The sequence below is a fragment of the Mobula birostris genome, chromosome 24 (genome assembly GCF_030028105.1).
Source record: "Mobula birostris isolate sMobBir1 chromosome 24, sMobBir1.hap1, whole genome shotgun sequence".
NCBI classification, from domain to species: domain Eukaryota; kingdom Metazoa; phylum Chordata; class Chondrichthyes; order Myliobatiformes; family Myliobatidae; genus Mobula; species Mobula birostris.
The window spans coordinates 42,940,174-42,956,368 of NC_092393.1; the positions used below are offsets into that span (position 1 = coordinate 42,940,174).

The following is a 16,195-nucleotide window of genomic DNA, read 5'->3' on the forward strand; positions in this document are numbered from 1 at the left end:
CTGCTCGTGAATCAGATGACCATAAACACAAGAGATTCTGCAGACGCTGTGTATTGCTCATTGGATCCAACAAAACTGTTTGGCCTTATTTGCTGTTACTGTAATGTGCAACTGTGTGTTTTTATTCATCAATATAAATAGTAATGAAGTGTAGGCGATGGACTGGAAGAGGCAGATGTAATGGGGACTACTTGTTGCTAAAATTGAAATCTAGAAATACAAGCCTGTTACCTTCCTGGCTTCTCTTGCCGTCTCTGCTATCTAGACTCGATTTGAATTCACAACACTCACTTGGTCTCCAGAAACATTCAAGTTCTTCTGATCTGTTTTATTTAGGTTTGGCCTGGTCCAACAGCCTTCCCAGATTTTACAAACCCAGAAACCCTGGCCTGGTGGTATGAAAACATTAAAGAGTTTCATGATCAAGTGCCATTTGATGGGATGTGGATTGTAAGTATATGAAGAAAGCTCAAAATATAAAGTTTAAACACTTTGCAAAGTGAATAAAGTGATGTAAAATAGGCATTTTAAATGCTTTCATTCTTTGTGTTGTTCAAAATTCCATTATTCAAAATATTTACATTGCTTAAACATGTATAATACAAGCACAGAAACAGTGCTATGTAACTGATAATGTACAGTCACTTATTGTTTCTAAGTCTGCTAAATTCGAATATGCAGGAATGTCATTTTTTACTGTTACATGGTGCTGTTATAATGTTGGTGCTATGCCATGGGTCCATTTCTCTTCGCCTGAAGTCCATCTATGTCTGTAATTATTTGATCTGGATGCAGAGGCAGAAACTTGCTGCCCCAGTGAAGGTGGTTTTAAGAATGTGGAGGAGTTATGTCTATGAGATCGACTGTTTTAACATTTTTGGGAAAAAAAGTTAAATAAACTGTTTTGCAGGACATGAATGAGCCTTCCAACTTCATTAGTGGAGCAGTAAATGGTTGCCCAGATAACAGTTTGGAAAACCCTCCATATGTACCAGGTAAAAGTCAATATTTTAAACTTTCACTTTTAAAGCCATTCTGCATCCTTCTTTGCAATGAAATTTGTTTGAGGTGTTGCGTGCTTTATGGTTTAATGCTTTGATTTTTAATTTTCATTGTATGTATGACTTCTGTGTAAAATAATTTATTGGGTTTGGATTTGTCTGCTGCAGGTGTGAGTGGAGGATACCTAGCATATCGTACACTGTGTATGTCGGGTAAACAGTATCTCTCATCGCATTATAACCTGCACAACCTATATGGGTTAACTGAGGCTATTGCTTCCCATGAGTGAGTAACAATTGAATCATAAACTAATTAATTGTACTGAATATAGTTTCAGTAATATAAAGTAGTCAAGGGTTTTTGAACTCCGCAGAAGTCAAAAGAAAATACTTTGAACTTGTTCTGCCCTTTTTAATTGCTTCAGCATACTTTGAGTGCTATTCTTCATGTATTAATTTACAAATAAATGTTGCATTAAAGCCTAGGGCCTGATCCTGATCCTGATCCTGATCCCTGAGTGTGCAAAGGCAGAGTTCAAGCGTAACCTGAAAATGGCAACCAAAAGCAGAAATCTTAACTGCTATTTTTGTATTTCCCAGTCCAAGGTACCTCAATTGTACCACATATACTTCTGTTTTAGCTCAGAAGGGACCAGTAGCCACAATGTGACCTTCCTAATCTGAATGAATTTATCATTTACATAGACGTTTGGATTAACAGTCAGCTGATCATCATCCAAAAGCCAGAGCCAATATTTTTCCACAGATTTCATTTTGAACCACAGTCCTTATCACTCCTTGGAGTTAGACAGGACATAAACTGTCACCCTTTTCAGACTTGTAGTAGAAAATTGTTTGAGCCTGTAGTAATTCTGGAACACTTTTTTGGTTCCTTCAGCTTTCTCCAGATTAGAGAATACCATAAGTACCAACACAGATATAGCATTGTATGATGTCATACCTAATTGTTCTGAAATGCTCATAATACTCTAAACTGAGTTACTGGATAGGGTTTGCATCCAGGGAGTATAAAAGCTCAAACTGCATTCCATCTCAGTGAATGGATCTTTTGCAGCAACTTTGGCAGAAGGATGACAACAGCAAAAAGGAATATCAGATATTGCCAATGACTCTTAATAGCACATTCCCCAAGTAACTTGAATAGTGTTGAAGTGAGGAAAAAATAATGTTCTTCATTGGCAGTAGTCAATTTTTGCAAACATTAAGCTATTAATGTGTTCTGTCTTACATTTAGTGCATTGATCAAAGTGAGAGGAAAGCGGCCTTTCATTATTTCACGGTCCACATTCCCCAGTCATGGTCACTATGCTGGACACTGGACTGGGGATATCTCAAGTAACTGGAATGACATGTACTACACTATCCCAGGTACATAAATTAATGTGGAGTTTGTTAATTGACCTGGAAGGTGAGCCTTTTTTTTCCTTCAAAGAGATTGCCTCATCCATTTCACTTTCATTTATAGAATTTTATGTACATAAATATTGGAATATCTGGCTGGCTTGTATCTGAGAATGAAAGTTGATTTTTAAACATGATACTCTGCTAACAGACCCAGCTGGTGGCGTAGTGGCATCAGTGGCGGACTTCGGGACGAAAGGTCCAAAGTTCGAATCCAGCCAGCTCCCCTGCACGCTTCCCATCCGTGCTGGGTTACGAGCTGGTGATCTCTTTGGAAACTCACCCGGCAGAAGCCAATGGTAAACCACTGCTGTAACTTGCTTTCTAAGCGGTTCCCCACTACGTCAGAGAGGCATGGAGGGAAATCGTCCGCTAACCGGTGGAACTCCGGATGCGATGTACCTTTCCTTATTCCGCTCACATTCATTTTTGTTAACTTAGATTTTTCTCACTTTGCTTTCTCCATTGAGCACGTCTATAAGGAGCACTGTCGCAGGAAAACAGCATTGATCATTAACGACAACTTATCCAGGCAATGCTCTCTTCTTGCTGCTTACCATCAGGAAGGAAGTACAGGAGCCTTAGGTCCTGTATCACTTGGTTCAGGAGCAGTTGTTATCCCTCAATCATCAGGCTTCTGAACCAGAGAGGATAACTTCCCTCACCCCAGCATAGGTGGAGCCACCACATGAGGAATGTGGGACGGGGCAGAGAAGGAGTGCCAGGGTCACAGGTGTAGACACACCCAGCCTTGAGACACCAGGCACAGCCATTTGATTCCAAACAATTGATTTATTGATCATTACAGAATATTGCTGTCGTGCGTGCCCTGTTCCCTCCCCTCTCCCTTCCCTTTTTCCCAGCCATGATTCTCCTCTCCCTGGCCCCTTTTCCCAGCCATGATTCCCCTCTCCCTGGCCCCTCCCCACTCTGTCCACGAAAGAGACTCCCATTAGAATCAGGTTGATCATCGCTCACATGTATCATGAAATTTAAGATTTTTTTTTGCTGCAGCTGTACAGTGCAATACATAAAATTACTTCAGTACTGAGCAAAAGTCTTAGACACCCTAGCTCTACGTATGCGCCTAAGACTTTTGCACAGTACTGTATTCACTTTGAACTGAAATTCCATCATTCCAGCACCTTTACTGGCTGTGGGCATTTGTACCCAGGCTCTGCCTCAGCTGTTATAAGCTGGCAACTTGACATGTGCATTAAAGGAGAGCGGGTAATTCTCCCCATCTACTTCTGTAATACAAATCCCGTTGAATACATTGCAAGTACACTACCAGTATATATCATACCACTGCGAAGTCAATTCACTTGATACAACCAGTAATTGTTCATAAGTTGTTTGGGATAGTCAAACTATTTTTGTTATCTGTTTTACAACAACACAGTTTAAAAATGAAAAATGGAACGTGAAATGTGAAAAGTTTTTTAAAAACCTGTGTATTTTTTTAGCAATAATGCTGTTTAACATGTATGGAGTGCCACTGGTGGGAGCAGATGTCTGTGGTTTTCGTTGGGGCACCACTGAAGAACTCTGTATACGCTGGACACAACTTGGATCCTTCTACCCTTTCATGCGGAATCATAATGACTGGAAACAGCCGGTTAGTCTTTGAGAAGAGTAAATTTCAAAGTAGATATAAAGAATTCAATTTTTTTTTTTTTACTTTTAAATGTTGAGGATTAAATTGATGGACATCAAACAGTCAACCTGTCTGACAGTTGCAGAATCTGTGAGTTACTTTCACTCGATAAAGCGCATTTCTATTACATGTGAAGTGGATGATTATCACATGTTTTCTTTCATTTTGTAGCAAATTTGGTACAATAATTTCTGGCTCTTGCTCCTTCCTTTCCATTCGGGATAAAGGGTCTCAGCCTGAAACCTCCAGAGGTGCTGCCTAACTTGCTCAGTTCCTGCAGCATTTTATGTGTGTTGCTCAGGATTTCCAGCATCTACAGAATCTCTTTGTGCTGTTTTTCAATGAAATAAAAATATTGTAACAAAGAATATTTTTGTTTGACATGTAAGTCAATTAACTTGCTAATTGAAATTTAAAAATTTCTCTTTAATGACCGGCACCTTTAAGCAGTTTTTATTATTGACAGCCAACAGTATCCAGGTCACTGTCATCTTCTAAGCTGTTAATAGTGTCCTTATGCCACAGAAGAGTGGGAAAGTGGGATTTTTGTCAGTAAGCAAAAGGTTGGTATGGATGTACTAAGCCAAAAGACACATTTCTGTACTGTACAATTTTATGACTGTTATAAATACAAGAGATTCTATAGATGCTGGAAATCCAGAGCAACACCCACAAAATGTTGGAGACACTCAGTAGGACAGGTAGCATCTATGGAGCAGAATAAACAGTCAATGTTTTGGGCCAAGACCCTTCATCAGGACTCTATGACTATGAATGGGTCTGTTGGGATCAAATGTTTATGATTTGGTTTGATAGTGAGGCTTGAGACTCAAGACTCATGATTAGACATGTTCTTTCAAAATATCTGTGTGCCCATTTTTGGTATGAATTGATATTTTTGGAGCAGCTGATTTTTTTTTTAAAAAAAAGGATTGTGTATATTGTTTTTCAGTCCCAGGAACCATACGTCTTCAGTGAATCAGCTCAATCAGCAATGCGGAAAGCTCTCTTCACCAGATACATGCTGCTCCCTTTTCTTTACACACTATTCCACAAGGCACACACTGCTGCAGAGATGGTTGTTCGGCCACTGTCATTTGAGTACGTTTTTTTTCAATGCGTGTATAATATTTTAACACAATGAAGTTGGAAAATGGGTTGAAACTAAATCTAATGGTATTTTGCCTACGGGTACGTTTTAAATGATCCAATCACGTTTTAATCCAAATGTGAACTTTTCCATGGGTTAACTCCAAAGCCAGAATTGGACCATCAGGAACCCAATATGTTCTCATTTAATCATAATCATCTGAAGCTTGGTCCTCTTAGTATACAAAGTTTTAAAAAAAAAAATAATTGATTTTAATAACATTGAAACTACCAGCATTTGCTGAAAATCTGACACAACTTTATACATGTTCCAAGTTGGGTTGCACTGTGCAAAATTTGTGGAAATCACTGACAATAATTCACACTTTTCCTGCACTATGTTGAATGACTGGCTGAGTTTTAAATGACATACTAAGTCATAATTACCTATGAAAAGTTGAACATTGTGCATTTACTCAAACTCATTAATAATATTTAATTGAAAATTATATTATACTGTCATGCAGGATGGAAGCAAATTGTTTGGTGCAGAATCTATGCCAACTATCAAGCACACACCTGCATAAAACTACATTAACCCCACTCTATTCAATCCACGCTTCTATCAGCTCCCTCCAGATTCGACCATTCATTAGGGGCAATTTGCAGTGGAATTTTGCAAGTCTTTGGTTTGTCAGAGGCAACAGGAGCACCCAGAGAAAATGCTCTTAATCACAGAGAGCAGGTGCATACCCCACAGACAGAACAGGAGTCAGAATTGAACCCAGATCACGAGTCAAAACCGCAACTCAACTAGCTGTGCGATAGTTCTGCACCAAATGTTAAATACAAGTTTCTTTTAAAATTTCAGCTGCCATTTTAATATTATTGCACATTCCAAGCTTTATTTTGTTTTCTGTAAAGTATTTAAAAAGCTTAGTTAAAAATTTTTTTTGATATATATTTCAGAATTGTTTGGTTTTATTATCTACCCTGAATCACTGTTATTAAACTGCATAGCATTCTGTCTGAATCAGAAAACCAGAAGTTACAGTGTAATGTAACAGAGGAAGTTGTGGTTCTAGTTGTCTTAAGCTTTGAATTCTTAAGCTTTGAATTCAGTAAAGGGGAAGCAGCATCCCTATGATAATGCTGGGACCGGAAGTGCATAGTCATTGCCCTTGCTATAAAGTGCTCTAATTACTTGCTATCAAGTCCAACAAGTACCTCTTTTTTTCTCTAAAATGTTTCATTTGCATCTCTAAGACAGAATTCTTACAGCTGAATGTGGGGGGAGTGTTGGGAAACAGATTTATAAAATAAGAATAGTGGGAAAAGGCCAGAAGTGGAAAGATGGTAGAGGGGGCAGGGTAAGAGAATGGAAGGAAGAGCGTCAAGAAAGGCTAAGTGGGAATGTATGTGTAAAGAGGCATTGGTATTTCCCAAATGGCTTGTGGCCGTAAATGAGCTGAATCCTCACAATTTTCAGGCTTCTTTGGAAATACTTTAAACCTTTTAATTTTTTGTAATAATTTAACTCCTCTTGATAATCATGGCTAGATCCCATGGAGAGATTCTGCCTTTAAAGAATATATGTACTGTATATTACTTGTAAGCTATGTATTCTTTATAAGTTAGCTACCACCAGTCGTAATTTTAACAACACACACAAAATGCTGGAGGAACTTGGCAGGCCAGGCAGCATCTACAAAAAGTATAGTCTAGGTTTTGGGCCGAAGCCCTTTGGGTCCTCCAGAATAATAACTATAACAGGTTCAGTGAAAGACTGCCCAACTAGGGCATTCAACCAGGGTGCAGAAGACATCAAACTGTGCAAATACAAAAAGAATAAATAATAATAAATAAACAAACAATAAATATCAAGAACATGAGAAGAGTGAGTCCATAGCTTGTGGGAACAATTCAGTGATAGGGCAAGTGAATTTGAGTGAAGTTTGCCCTTTTGGTTCATGAGCCTGATGGTTGAGGGATAATAACTTCCTGAACCTGTTTGGAGTGAGTCCTGAAGTCCCTGTATCTTCATCCTGATGGCAGGACCAAGAAGAGAGCATGACCCGAGTGGATGCTGCTTTCCTGCGACATTGTTCCATGTAGATTTGCTCAGTAGAGGTGAGGGCTTGACCAGTATGGGCTGAGCCATGTCCACTACGTTTCGTAGGATTTCCCATTCAAGGGTGTTAGTATTTCCATATCAGGCTGTGATGTAACCAGTCAATATACTCTCCACCACACACCTATAGAAGTTTGTTGAAGTTTTAGATGTCATGCCAAATCTTCGCAAACTCCGAAGGAAGTAGGGGCAGTGCCGTGCTTTTTTCGTGATTGCACGAAAACCTATATAATAATAACAGGGTTGTCATGAAGGGAGATTTTAATCTCCCCAATATTGATTGGCATCTCCATAGAGCAAGGGGTTTAGATGGGGTGGAGTTTGTTAGGTGAGTTCAGAAAGGTTTCCTGACACGATATGTAGATAAGCCTACATAAGGAGAGGCTGTACTTGATCTGGTTTTGGGAAATGAACCTGGTCACGTGTCAGGTCTCTCAGTGGGAGAGCATTTTGGAGAAAGTGATCACAATTCTATCTCTTTTACCATAGCATTAGGGAGGGATAAGAGCAGACAAGTTAGGAAAACATTTAATTGGAGTAAGGGGAAATATGAAGCTGTCAGCAGGAACTTGGGAGAGCAGATGATAAATTGAGAGCAAATGTTCTCCGGGAAATGTACGGCAGAAATATGGCAAGTGATCAGGGAATATTTGTGTGGCGTTCTGCAAAGGTACATTCTAATGAGACGGAAAGGATGGTAGGGTACAGGAACCATGGTGTACAAAGGCTGTTGAAAATCTAGTCAAGAAGGAAAGAAAAGCTTACGAAAGGTTCAAAAAACTAGGTAAGGATAAAGATGGAAATTAAAAGGCCAGCAGGAAGGAGCTTAAGAATGAAATTAGAAGAGCCAGAAGGGGCCATGAGAAGACCTTGACGAGCAGGATTAAGGAAAACCCCAAAGCATTCTACAATTATGTGAAGAGCCAGAGGATAAGATGTGAAAGAATAGGTCCAATCAAGTGTGGCAGTGGAAATGTGTGTATGGAGGAGATAGCAGAGGTACTTAACGAATACGTTGCTTTAGTATTCACTATGGAAAAGTACCTTGGCGATTGTAGGGATGACTTACAGCGAACTGAAAAGCTTGAGCACGTAGATATTAAGAAAGAGGATGTGCTGGAGCTTTTGGAAAGCATCAAGTTGGATAAGTCACCGAGACCGGACGACATATACCCCAGGCTACTGTAGGAGGCAAGGGAGGAGATTGTTAAGCCTCTTGCAATGATCTTTGCATCATCAATGGGGACGGGAGAGATTCTAGAGGATTGGAGGGTTGCAGATGTTGTTCCTTTATTCAAGAAAGAGAGTAGAGATAGCCCAGGAAATTATAGACCAATGAGTCTTACTTCAATGATTGGTAAGTTGATCTAGAAGATCCTGAGAGGCAGGATTTATGAACATTTGGAGAGGCATAATATGATTAGGAATAGTCAGCATGGCTTTGTCAAAGGCAGGTCGTGCCTTACGAGCCTGATTGATTTTTTTTTGAGGATGTGACTAAATGCATTGCTGAAGGTAGAGCAGTAGCTGTCGTATATATGGATTTCAGCAAAACATTTGATAAGGTACCCCATGCAAGGCGTATTGAGAAAGTAAGGAGTCGTGGGATCCAAGGGGACCTTGTTTTGTGGATCCAGAACTGGCCTGCCCACAGAAGGTAAAGAGTAGTTGTAGATGGATCATGTTCTGCATGGAGGTCGGTGACCAGTGGTGTGCCTCAGGGTTCTGTTCTGGGATCCCTTCTCTTAGTGATTTTTATAAATGACCTGGATGAGGAAGTGGAGGGGTGGGTTATTAAATTTGCTGATGACAAAGGTTGGGGGTGTTGTGGATAGTGTGGAGGGCCGTCGGAGGTTACAGTGGGACATCAATAGGATGCAAAACTGGGCTGAGAAGCGGCAGATGGAGTTCAACCCAGATAAGTGTGAGGTGGTTCATTTTGGTAGGTCAAATATGATGGCACAATATAGTATTAATGGTAAGACTCTTGGCAGTGTGGAGGATCAGAGGGATCTTGGGGTCCGAGTCCATAGGACACTCAGAGCTGCTGCACAGGTTGACTCTGTGGTGAAGAAGGCATACGGTGTACTGGCTTTCATCAACTGTGGGATTGAGTTCAAGAGCCGAGAGGTAATGTTACAGCTATATAGGACCCTGGTCAGATCCCACTTGGAGTACTGTGCTCAGTTCTGGTCACTTCACTACAGGAAGGTTGTGGAAACTTGTGGAAGTCACTACTGATTTAGTTTGCCCAGTCTATATATAGATTAAAACCTCCAGTGATTATTATGTCACCTTCGTTGCATGTTCCTCTTAATATCCTTCTTTTCAATGTGCCTCTCTTTATCATTACCCCTTGGGTGCCTATAGGTATTTTCATGAATTTTTTTTCTTTGCCCCTGTCGTATCTTAATTCCACCCAAACCAATCATGCTTTTTGTTTTTTTCTGATGCGAGTTCCTTCCTTTCCACTGGCTTTGTATAATTTTTCAATATCAATGCTATCACGTCTCCCTTTTTCATTCCACTAATTTCTTCAAAATAACTTCAAATATTTTATTCTCTAACTTGGTCATAATCCACTGTACCTTTATTGGTTATCCACTAAGTAGAGTGCACTTGGCATTTGCTTATTAACATGCCACATTTGACTTCAAATTCATAGCTGAAAGATTTTTAAAAATCCATCTGAGTACATTTGAAAAAAAACTATCTTAGATGCATAAACTCTGCTTTGTCTTGGTTTTAGATTCCCTCAAGATCCGAACACGTTAAGTATTGATCAGCAGTTCATGTGGGGAGATGCACTTCTTATCACTCCAGTACTGACACCCATGACATTTGAGGTGTCTGGTTATTTTCCCCCAACCACATGGTACAATATAAAGGACGTAAGTATTGTATGGTTGTCCCTTTCTAATATGATCTTAGAAAGAAAATTCCATTTTCTCATATTCATTGCTTCTATATTAGTAACACTGTTCATTTGAGGCTGTGTGTTCAGCCAGTTTTTCTTTAGACTGATATGTTGAATTCTCAGAAAGTCTGTGGGAAAAAAAGGCTTTATTTTTGACTTTGAGGCAAAAAAATACAGTGCAGGTGTAGTATCTTGTTCTGGGAGTTTTTCACTCTGCCCAAGCAAACAAACAAGTATGCACTGCCATTTGGAAATCATGAGACAGATCACCTGAAGTATGATTACCCTGACAACATACCTATACTTGCTCCTCTTTCTCGATCTAAATACACTTGCAACATCTTACAAGTCCATCTTGCAGAGGAAATCTAGCAGTATCTCTCATAGCAAGACATCAAAGCTGTCATGTACTTAAAGCATGCAATGTTTCTAAATGTTTCAAACTTCCAAAAATAAAAAGACCCAAAATCCTGAAATGTTTCAAAAAAAAATCTAGTATTTTCAAGAATTCTCACAGCTGTTTCCCTCCAATAGAACAAATGAAGACACGACCCTTCAGCGATCTGCATCTTGGTGCACATTCATGTATGTTCTACACCAAAGGTCATTGAGAATTACTGCACTTTTCTGTTCTCCAACATTAGAGTATTGAAATAACAATCAACAGCTAATCTCAGCCTCAGGAATTTTGCAATTGCATGCAAGCAAACCCTATTATTATTGACAGTTATGTGCAGAAAATGTTAATTTTTTGACATTTCTTACAGGTTTACATCGAGGTTTGTAATTTAATTTTTGTTATTTCACTATATTTAAAGTCAGTGGCCACTTTATTAAATACAGGAGTGGAACCTCTGCAGCCCATCCACTTCAAGTTTGACGTGTTGTGCACTCAGAGATGCCCTTCGGCATACCACTGTTATAATGCATGTTTATTTGATTAACTGTCATCTTCCTGTCAGTTTGAATCAGTCTGTCCATTCTCCTCTAACTCTCTCATTAACAAGGCGTTTTTACCCACAGAACTGCCTGCTCACTGGTTTTCACACCATTCTCTGTAAACTCTAGAGGCTTGTGCATGAAAATCCCAGAGAATCAGCAGTTCAGAAAATATTCAAACCTCTCCATTAGTACCAACAATCATTCCATGGTCAAAGTCAGTTAGATCACATTTAGATTATTAGATTAGATTAGATTATGAGGACACTCAGTCCTCGTTTATTGTAATTTAGAAATGCATGCATTAAGAAATGATACAATGTTCCTCCAGAGTGATATCACAAAAAAAAGGACAAACCAAAGACTAACACTGACAAGACCACATAATTATAACATATAGTTACAGCAGTGCAAAACAATACCATAATTTGATAAAGAGCAGGCCATGGGCACGGTAAAAAAAGTCTCAAAGTTCCGATCGACTCCCGATAGTGCCAATAGCAGGCAGCAAAAGGGAGAAGCTCTCCCTGCCATAAACCTCTAGGTGCCGACAACTGCCGATGCATTGGAAGCACCCGACCACAGCCAACTCTGAGTCCGTCCGAAAATTTCGAGTCTCTGACACCGAGCACCATCTCTGCCAAGCGATTCGACCCCGCCCCAACCACCGAACAACAAGCAAAGCCAAGGACTCGGGGCCTTCCCCTCCGGAGATTCAGGATCACACAGTAGCAGCAGCAGCGAAAAAGGCATTTCAGAAGTTTCTCCAGATTTTCCTCCGTTCTCTCACGTCTGTCTCCATCAAATCAGGATTGTGCACGGCACCCCACTTGACAGATAACAGATATCATTCACCGGAGTGGCCGCTGCGCACTGTGTCGCGTCGCCATCTTCTCCTCTTCCATTTCTTCCCCATTCTGATGTTTGGTCTGAACAACAACTGAACCTCCTGACCATGTCTGCATGATTTTATACACTGAGTTGCTACCTCATTATTGGCTGATTAGATGTTTGCATTAACGAGCAGGTGTGCAGGTGTACCTAATAATGTGGCCACTGAGTGTATGTGCATGCAGCTCTGAATTTGTCATCATTTCAGTACCTCTTGCTTTTTAGGGTGCTGCAATTCATAGTAAGGGACAGTATGTTTTACTTGAGGCACCTTTGGATACAATAAATGTTCATCTGCGAGGAGGCTGCATTCTGCCTATACAGGTAAGTAGATATATAGGCTTTAATGGGGAGCAAACATAGATTAGTTAAAAAAAAAAGTCAGCATAGATTTAAGGAGCTTGAGAAATCTAAGCAGGAGTAGGCCAGTTGTTCCTTATTGTTTAGTTTTGCTCATTACACCTTAAATATTCCCAAATCCCTTCATTGGCTTGGTATCAATCCAAAAATCAATTTATCTTTACTTTGAATGTACTCAATGACTACGCCTCTATAGACCTTTGTGCGAGAAAATTCCCAAGATTTGCATTCACCCGAATGAAGAGATTTCTCATCTCAGTCTTTAAATGTCAGACCCATTATTCTGAGATAGTAGCCCCATGTTCTGGACTTCCTCAGCCAAGAGGAAACATCTACTAGATGTCAAACAGCTTGAAAAGTGTATGCTTCAATTGTACCACTGCTACTATGTTATTGTGACAACACAGGGCTAGCATAAATCTCTTGGAGGGCAATGCAAATAATTCAGAAACTTGTTTGTTGAGCCTTCCTTGTGCTCCCTTAATATACCCTTATTTGGTTAAACAAGCTAAACTCAATATGCGAGGTCTGATGTTACCAAGACTCAAATATACCTCAAGTAAAATTTAATTTTTTTTTCATTCTAATTCTTTTCTAATAAGGAGCAGAAAAGACTGAGAGTTGATTTGAACGAGATCAACAGTGGCTTACATACGGCTTTAATATATTTATTCCACTTGATGATAGGTAATAGAAACTTATTTCAAGTGAAGTAGAGGCATTCTAAAGCATTTTTAGGCCAGCTCATTAATGCATGCAGTGATGCCTATCAATGGTAATTTCATTTGGTTTGTATCCCTCTGCGCCATGTTCCCAACCTGAGGTCCATGGACCCCTTGGTTAATAGGGTCCATGACACAAGGAAAGGTTGGTATCCTCTGCTGTACGCCTATCCAAGTACCTGTCCAAGTGCCTTTTAAATGGAATTACTAACACTATAACAACATGTTCAAGATAACCACCACCTTCTATGTGGAAAAGCTTGCCCCTCCAATCTCCCTTATATATCTCTCCTCGCACCTTATACCTGTTCTCTCAGGTTCTAGACTTCCTTGACCTGCCTCCATTACAACCATACCCCTCATCATTATTAAAAATTCCCAAGCTCCTCCTAAATTTCAGTGAGAGTAAACCTTGCTTATCCATCCCATAAACATGGCCAGTGTGTTCCACACAACATCCTGGTGAATCCTTTCTGCACTTTCTGTGTAGCTACCACATCCTCCTCTTGGTGTGGCAACCAGAACTGTACACAGTACTCCAAGTGTGATTAACCAATATTTTGTACAGCTGCAGCATGATGTCCCAACTCTTAATTCTCAGTGACCTGGGCCATGAAGGCAAGCATGCCAAATGCTTTTTTCGCTTCCCTATCCACCCATGTCACCATCTTCAGGGATCAATGGACATGTGCCACTAGCCTTTCCACATCAGTGCTCCTAAGGTCTTTGCCGTGTATTCTATATGCCCTAAAAAAATGTGACTTTCCAAAGTACTTTACCTCGCAATTCTCTGGATTCTATCTCCCCAATTTGTTCACTGAAATTATTTTCCTAGCAGCAAAGGTAAGAATGATAGATTTCCCAATATTCATGTAGATTGTAAAGAACTTTCCTGATTTTTAAAATATTCTGTGCAAATCAGGACCCCAAGTCAAATCAGATATGAGAACGTTATTTGTTGAATTCAGTTCTTCTGGCAAGGATTCAGCAGCCACATGCCTGAAGTGCATTAATGTCAGTGTACTGTGTAATTCTGCATTGTGCATTAGCTGTCAGGAAAGCACCTTGAGCAATTAGACCACTTTTTTTGAATTTTTTTTCTTCTTGGTAACTTGCACATGACAATTGGCCGATTTAGAAAAATCAGCAGAAAGATAATTGCTTTCCACACTACAGTTTCTCACTTGAAAATATTAAAGCAAAATAATCTGTATTTTCCACATTTAACAGAAAGTTTCATGATCCTGGTTTTATGTATATAGATTCTGTATTCTTGTCATCAAAATAATAATGTTGGTAAAAGAACTTCAGAAATTAATGAACTTAGTTGTAGTTCTTTCCAAGTAATAACTGCATTTAAATAACTTTATTCAGGAACCTAACACCACAACTGCTGCCTCTCGTGAGAACCCATTTGGTCTGATTGTAGCACTGTCTGATCAAGGAATTGCAAGAGGAGAACTCTTCTGGGATGATGGTGACAGTCTACTGACCTATGAAAATGGTGACTACTCCGAAATTATTTTCCTAGCAACAAAGGTAAGAATGATAAATTTCCCAATATTCATGTAGATTGTAAAGGACATTCTTTCCTGATTTTTAACTGTAATCTTCAGGTATCAAAAAGTTGCCGCTTGTTTCATTCAGATACATCTCAGAAGAAAAGCAAAACTGAGTTGTAACTATTTACCCATAAAGACATTGATTGAACCTACCCAATAGCCCGTAGCCACCAGTGTTTCATCATAAAGCAACGTCAGCAACGGTCAGGGAAACCCACAACCAGCTCCTCAGGAATTATGGGGAGAGAGGTGTGAAGAGATGATGCCACAAATGGAAAAACTTTAGCAATGATGAAAGAATGGACATCAGGCATAAATTAAGTCATGGGTGGAAGAGCAACTACATGGGTAACATGAAAAATAATTTATCCAAACAACGCTGGAAGTCTGTAACTTCCTACGAGAAATCTATAACGCCACATCCACTGCAGTACCTTCATGAATTTGACAAAACAAATAGTGAATCTCGAGTGGTGAGTGTGGATTGAGTAAGGCATTGGAGAAGGTTCTACATTCTCCCAATGGGACTCTTAAGGGAGTCTTAAATAGGCACATGAATGAAAGAAAAATTGGAGGGCCATGTGGAAGGGAGGGATTAGATTATCTTGGAGTAGGTTAAAAGGTCAGCACAACATCGTAGGCCAAAGGGCCTGTACTGTGTTAGATTCTTAAAAGGTAGTTGACATTTAAAGAGTACTTAGACGAGCACTAGAAGAGCTACAATACCCAGAGTTAAAGATGAAGTGCTTGAAGGGGAATTTGGCTGAGTAGCTGTTATTTTGCTAAACTGTTGATCCTTATCTTGGTCAACTAAGTTAGGTTAATAGCTAATTTCTAATTAATTCAGATCACTTACAACTTCGTTGTATCAATGTAAATATTCGCATAAATTGTGTTGACCCTGGGCCAACAGTTCCTGAATACTATTGTTCCTTTAGGAAAATAAACAAAAAACACAGGATAAGATGTTAATATTCCTCTTGCCGATGGGTCATGAGCACTTGCTTAAGACTGCCTTGATGTTGGGAGTGACAACGGGTTGACACACAGGGGTTTTCAAGTGGGCACCCTCCTTCCTCAATATTTCACCGATTAGCCCACTATATCTCCGGAGGGCTCGACAATGACTTCTGGCATCCCAGAGTCATCCCACCCTCATTGTGTCTTCCCACTCTTGATGCTATCTCGGAGCCCAGGAGAAATCTTTTCACTTGATCCAAAGCCAATGATGGCTTTCTTCCGCAGCCTCTGATGTAGCGCTGATGGTTTGCCATAGAGTCTGACTACGGATCCCCAGCTCCTTCAGCAATTTGATGGTGGGTGTGGCTATAAATCCCCCACAGACCACTTCCACAGGACGAACTTTGGTTTTCCAGCCCTGTCGCTGAGTTTCAGCAGCCAGATCTACATAGCGTAGCCTCTTATGCTCAGCCACTGAATCCTCCCACGGCACTGTGAGTTCCATGATGTAGGTGGTCTGTAATGCGTTGCACCAGAGAACCAA

General features: G+C 40.0%; 1 protein-coding gene across 3 annotated transcripts in view; it reads left to right on the plus strand.

The window, feature by feature from the left end:
• Positions 1–16,195, plus strand: part of gaa (alpha glucosidase) — a 42,127-nt gene that overhangs the window by 20,338 nt on the left and 5,594 nt on the right. For all 3 annotated transcript variants that reach the window (XM_072242432.1, XM_072242431.1, XM_072242433.1), the window contains 9 exons: positions 337–450; positions 911–995; positions 1,170–1,287; positions 2,257–2,390; positions 3,890–4,041; positions 5,033–5,181; positions 10,050–10,191; positions 12,273–12,371; positions 14,504–14,668. In XM_072242432.1, coding sequence (XP_072098533.1) covers positions 337–450; positions 911–995; positions 1,170–1,287; positions 2,257–2,390; positions 3,890–4,041; positions 5,033–5,181; positions 10,050–10,191; positions 12,273–12,371; positions 14,504–14,668 — 1,158 coding nt within the window. The remainder of the gene's footprint in view (positions 1–336; positions 451–910; positions 996–1,169; positions 1,288–2,256; positions 2,391–3,889; positions 4,042–5,032; positions 5,182–10,049; positions 10,192–12,272; positions 12,372–14,503; positions 14,669–16,195) is intronic.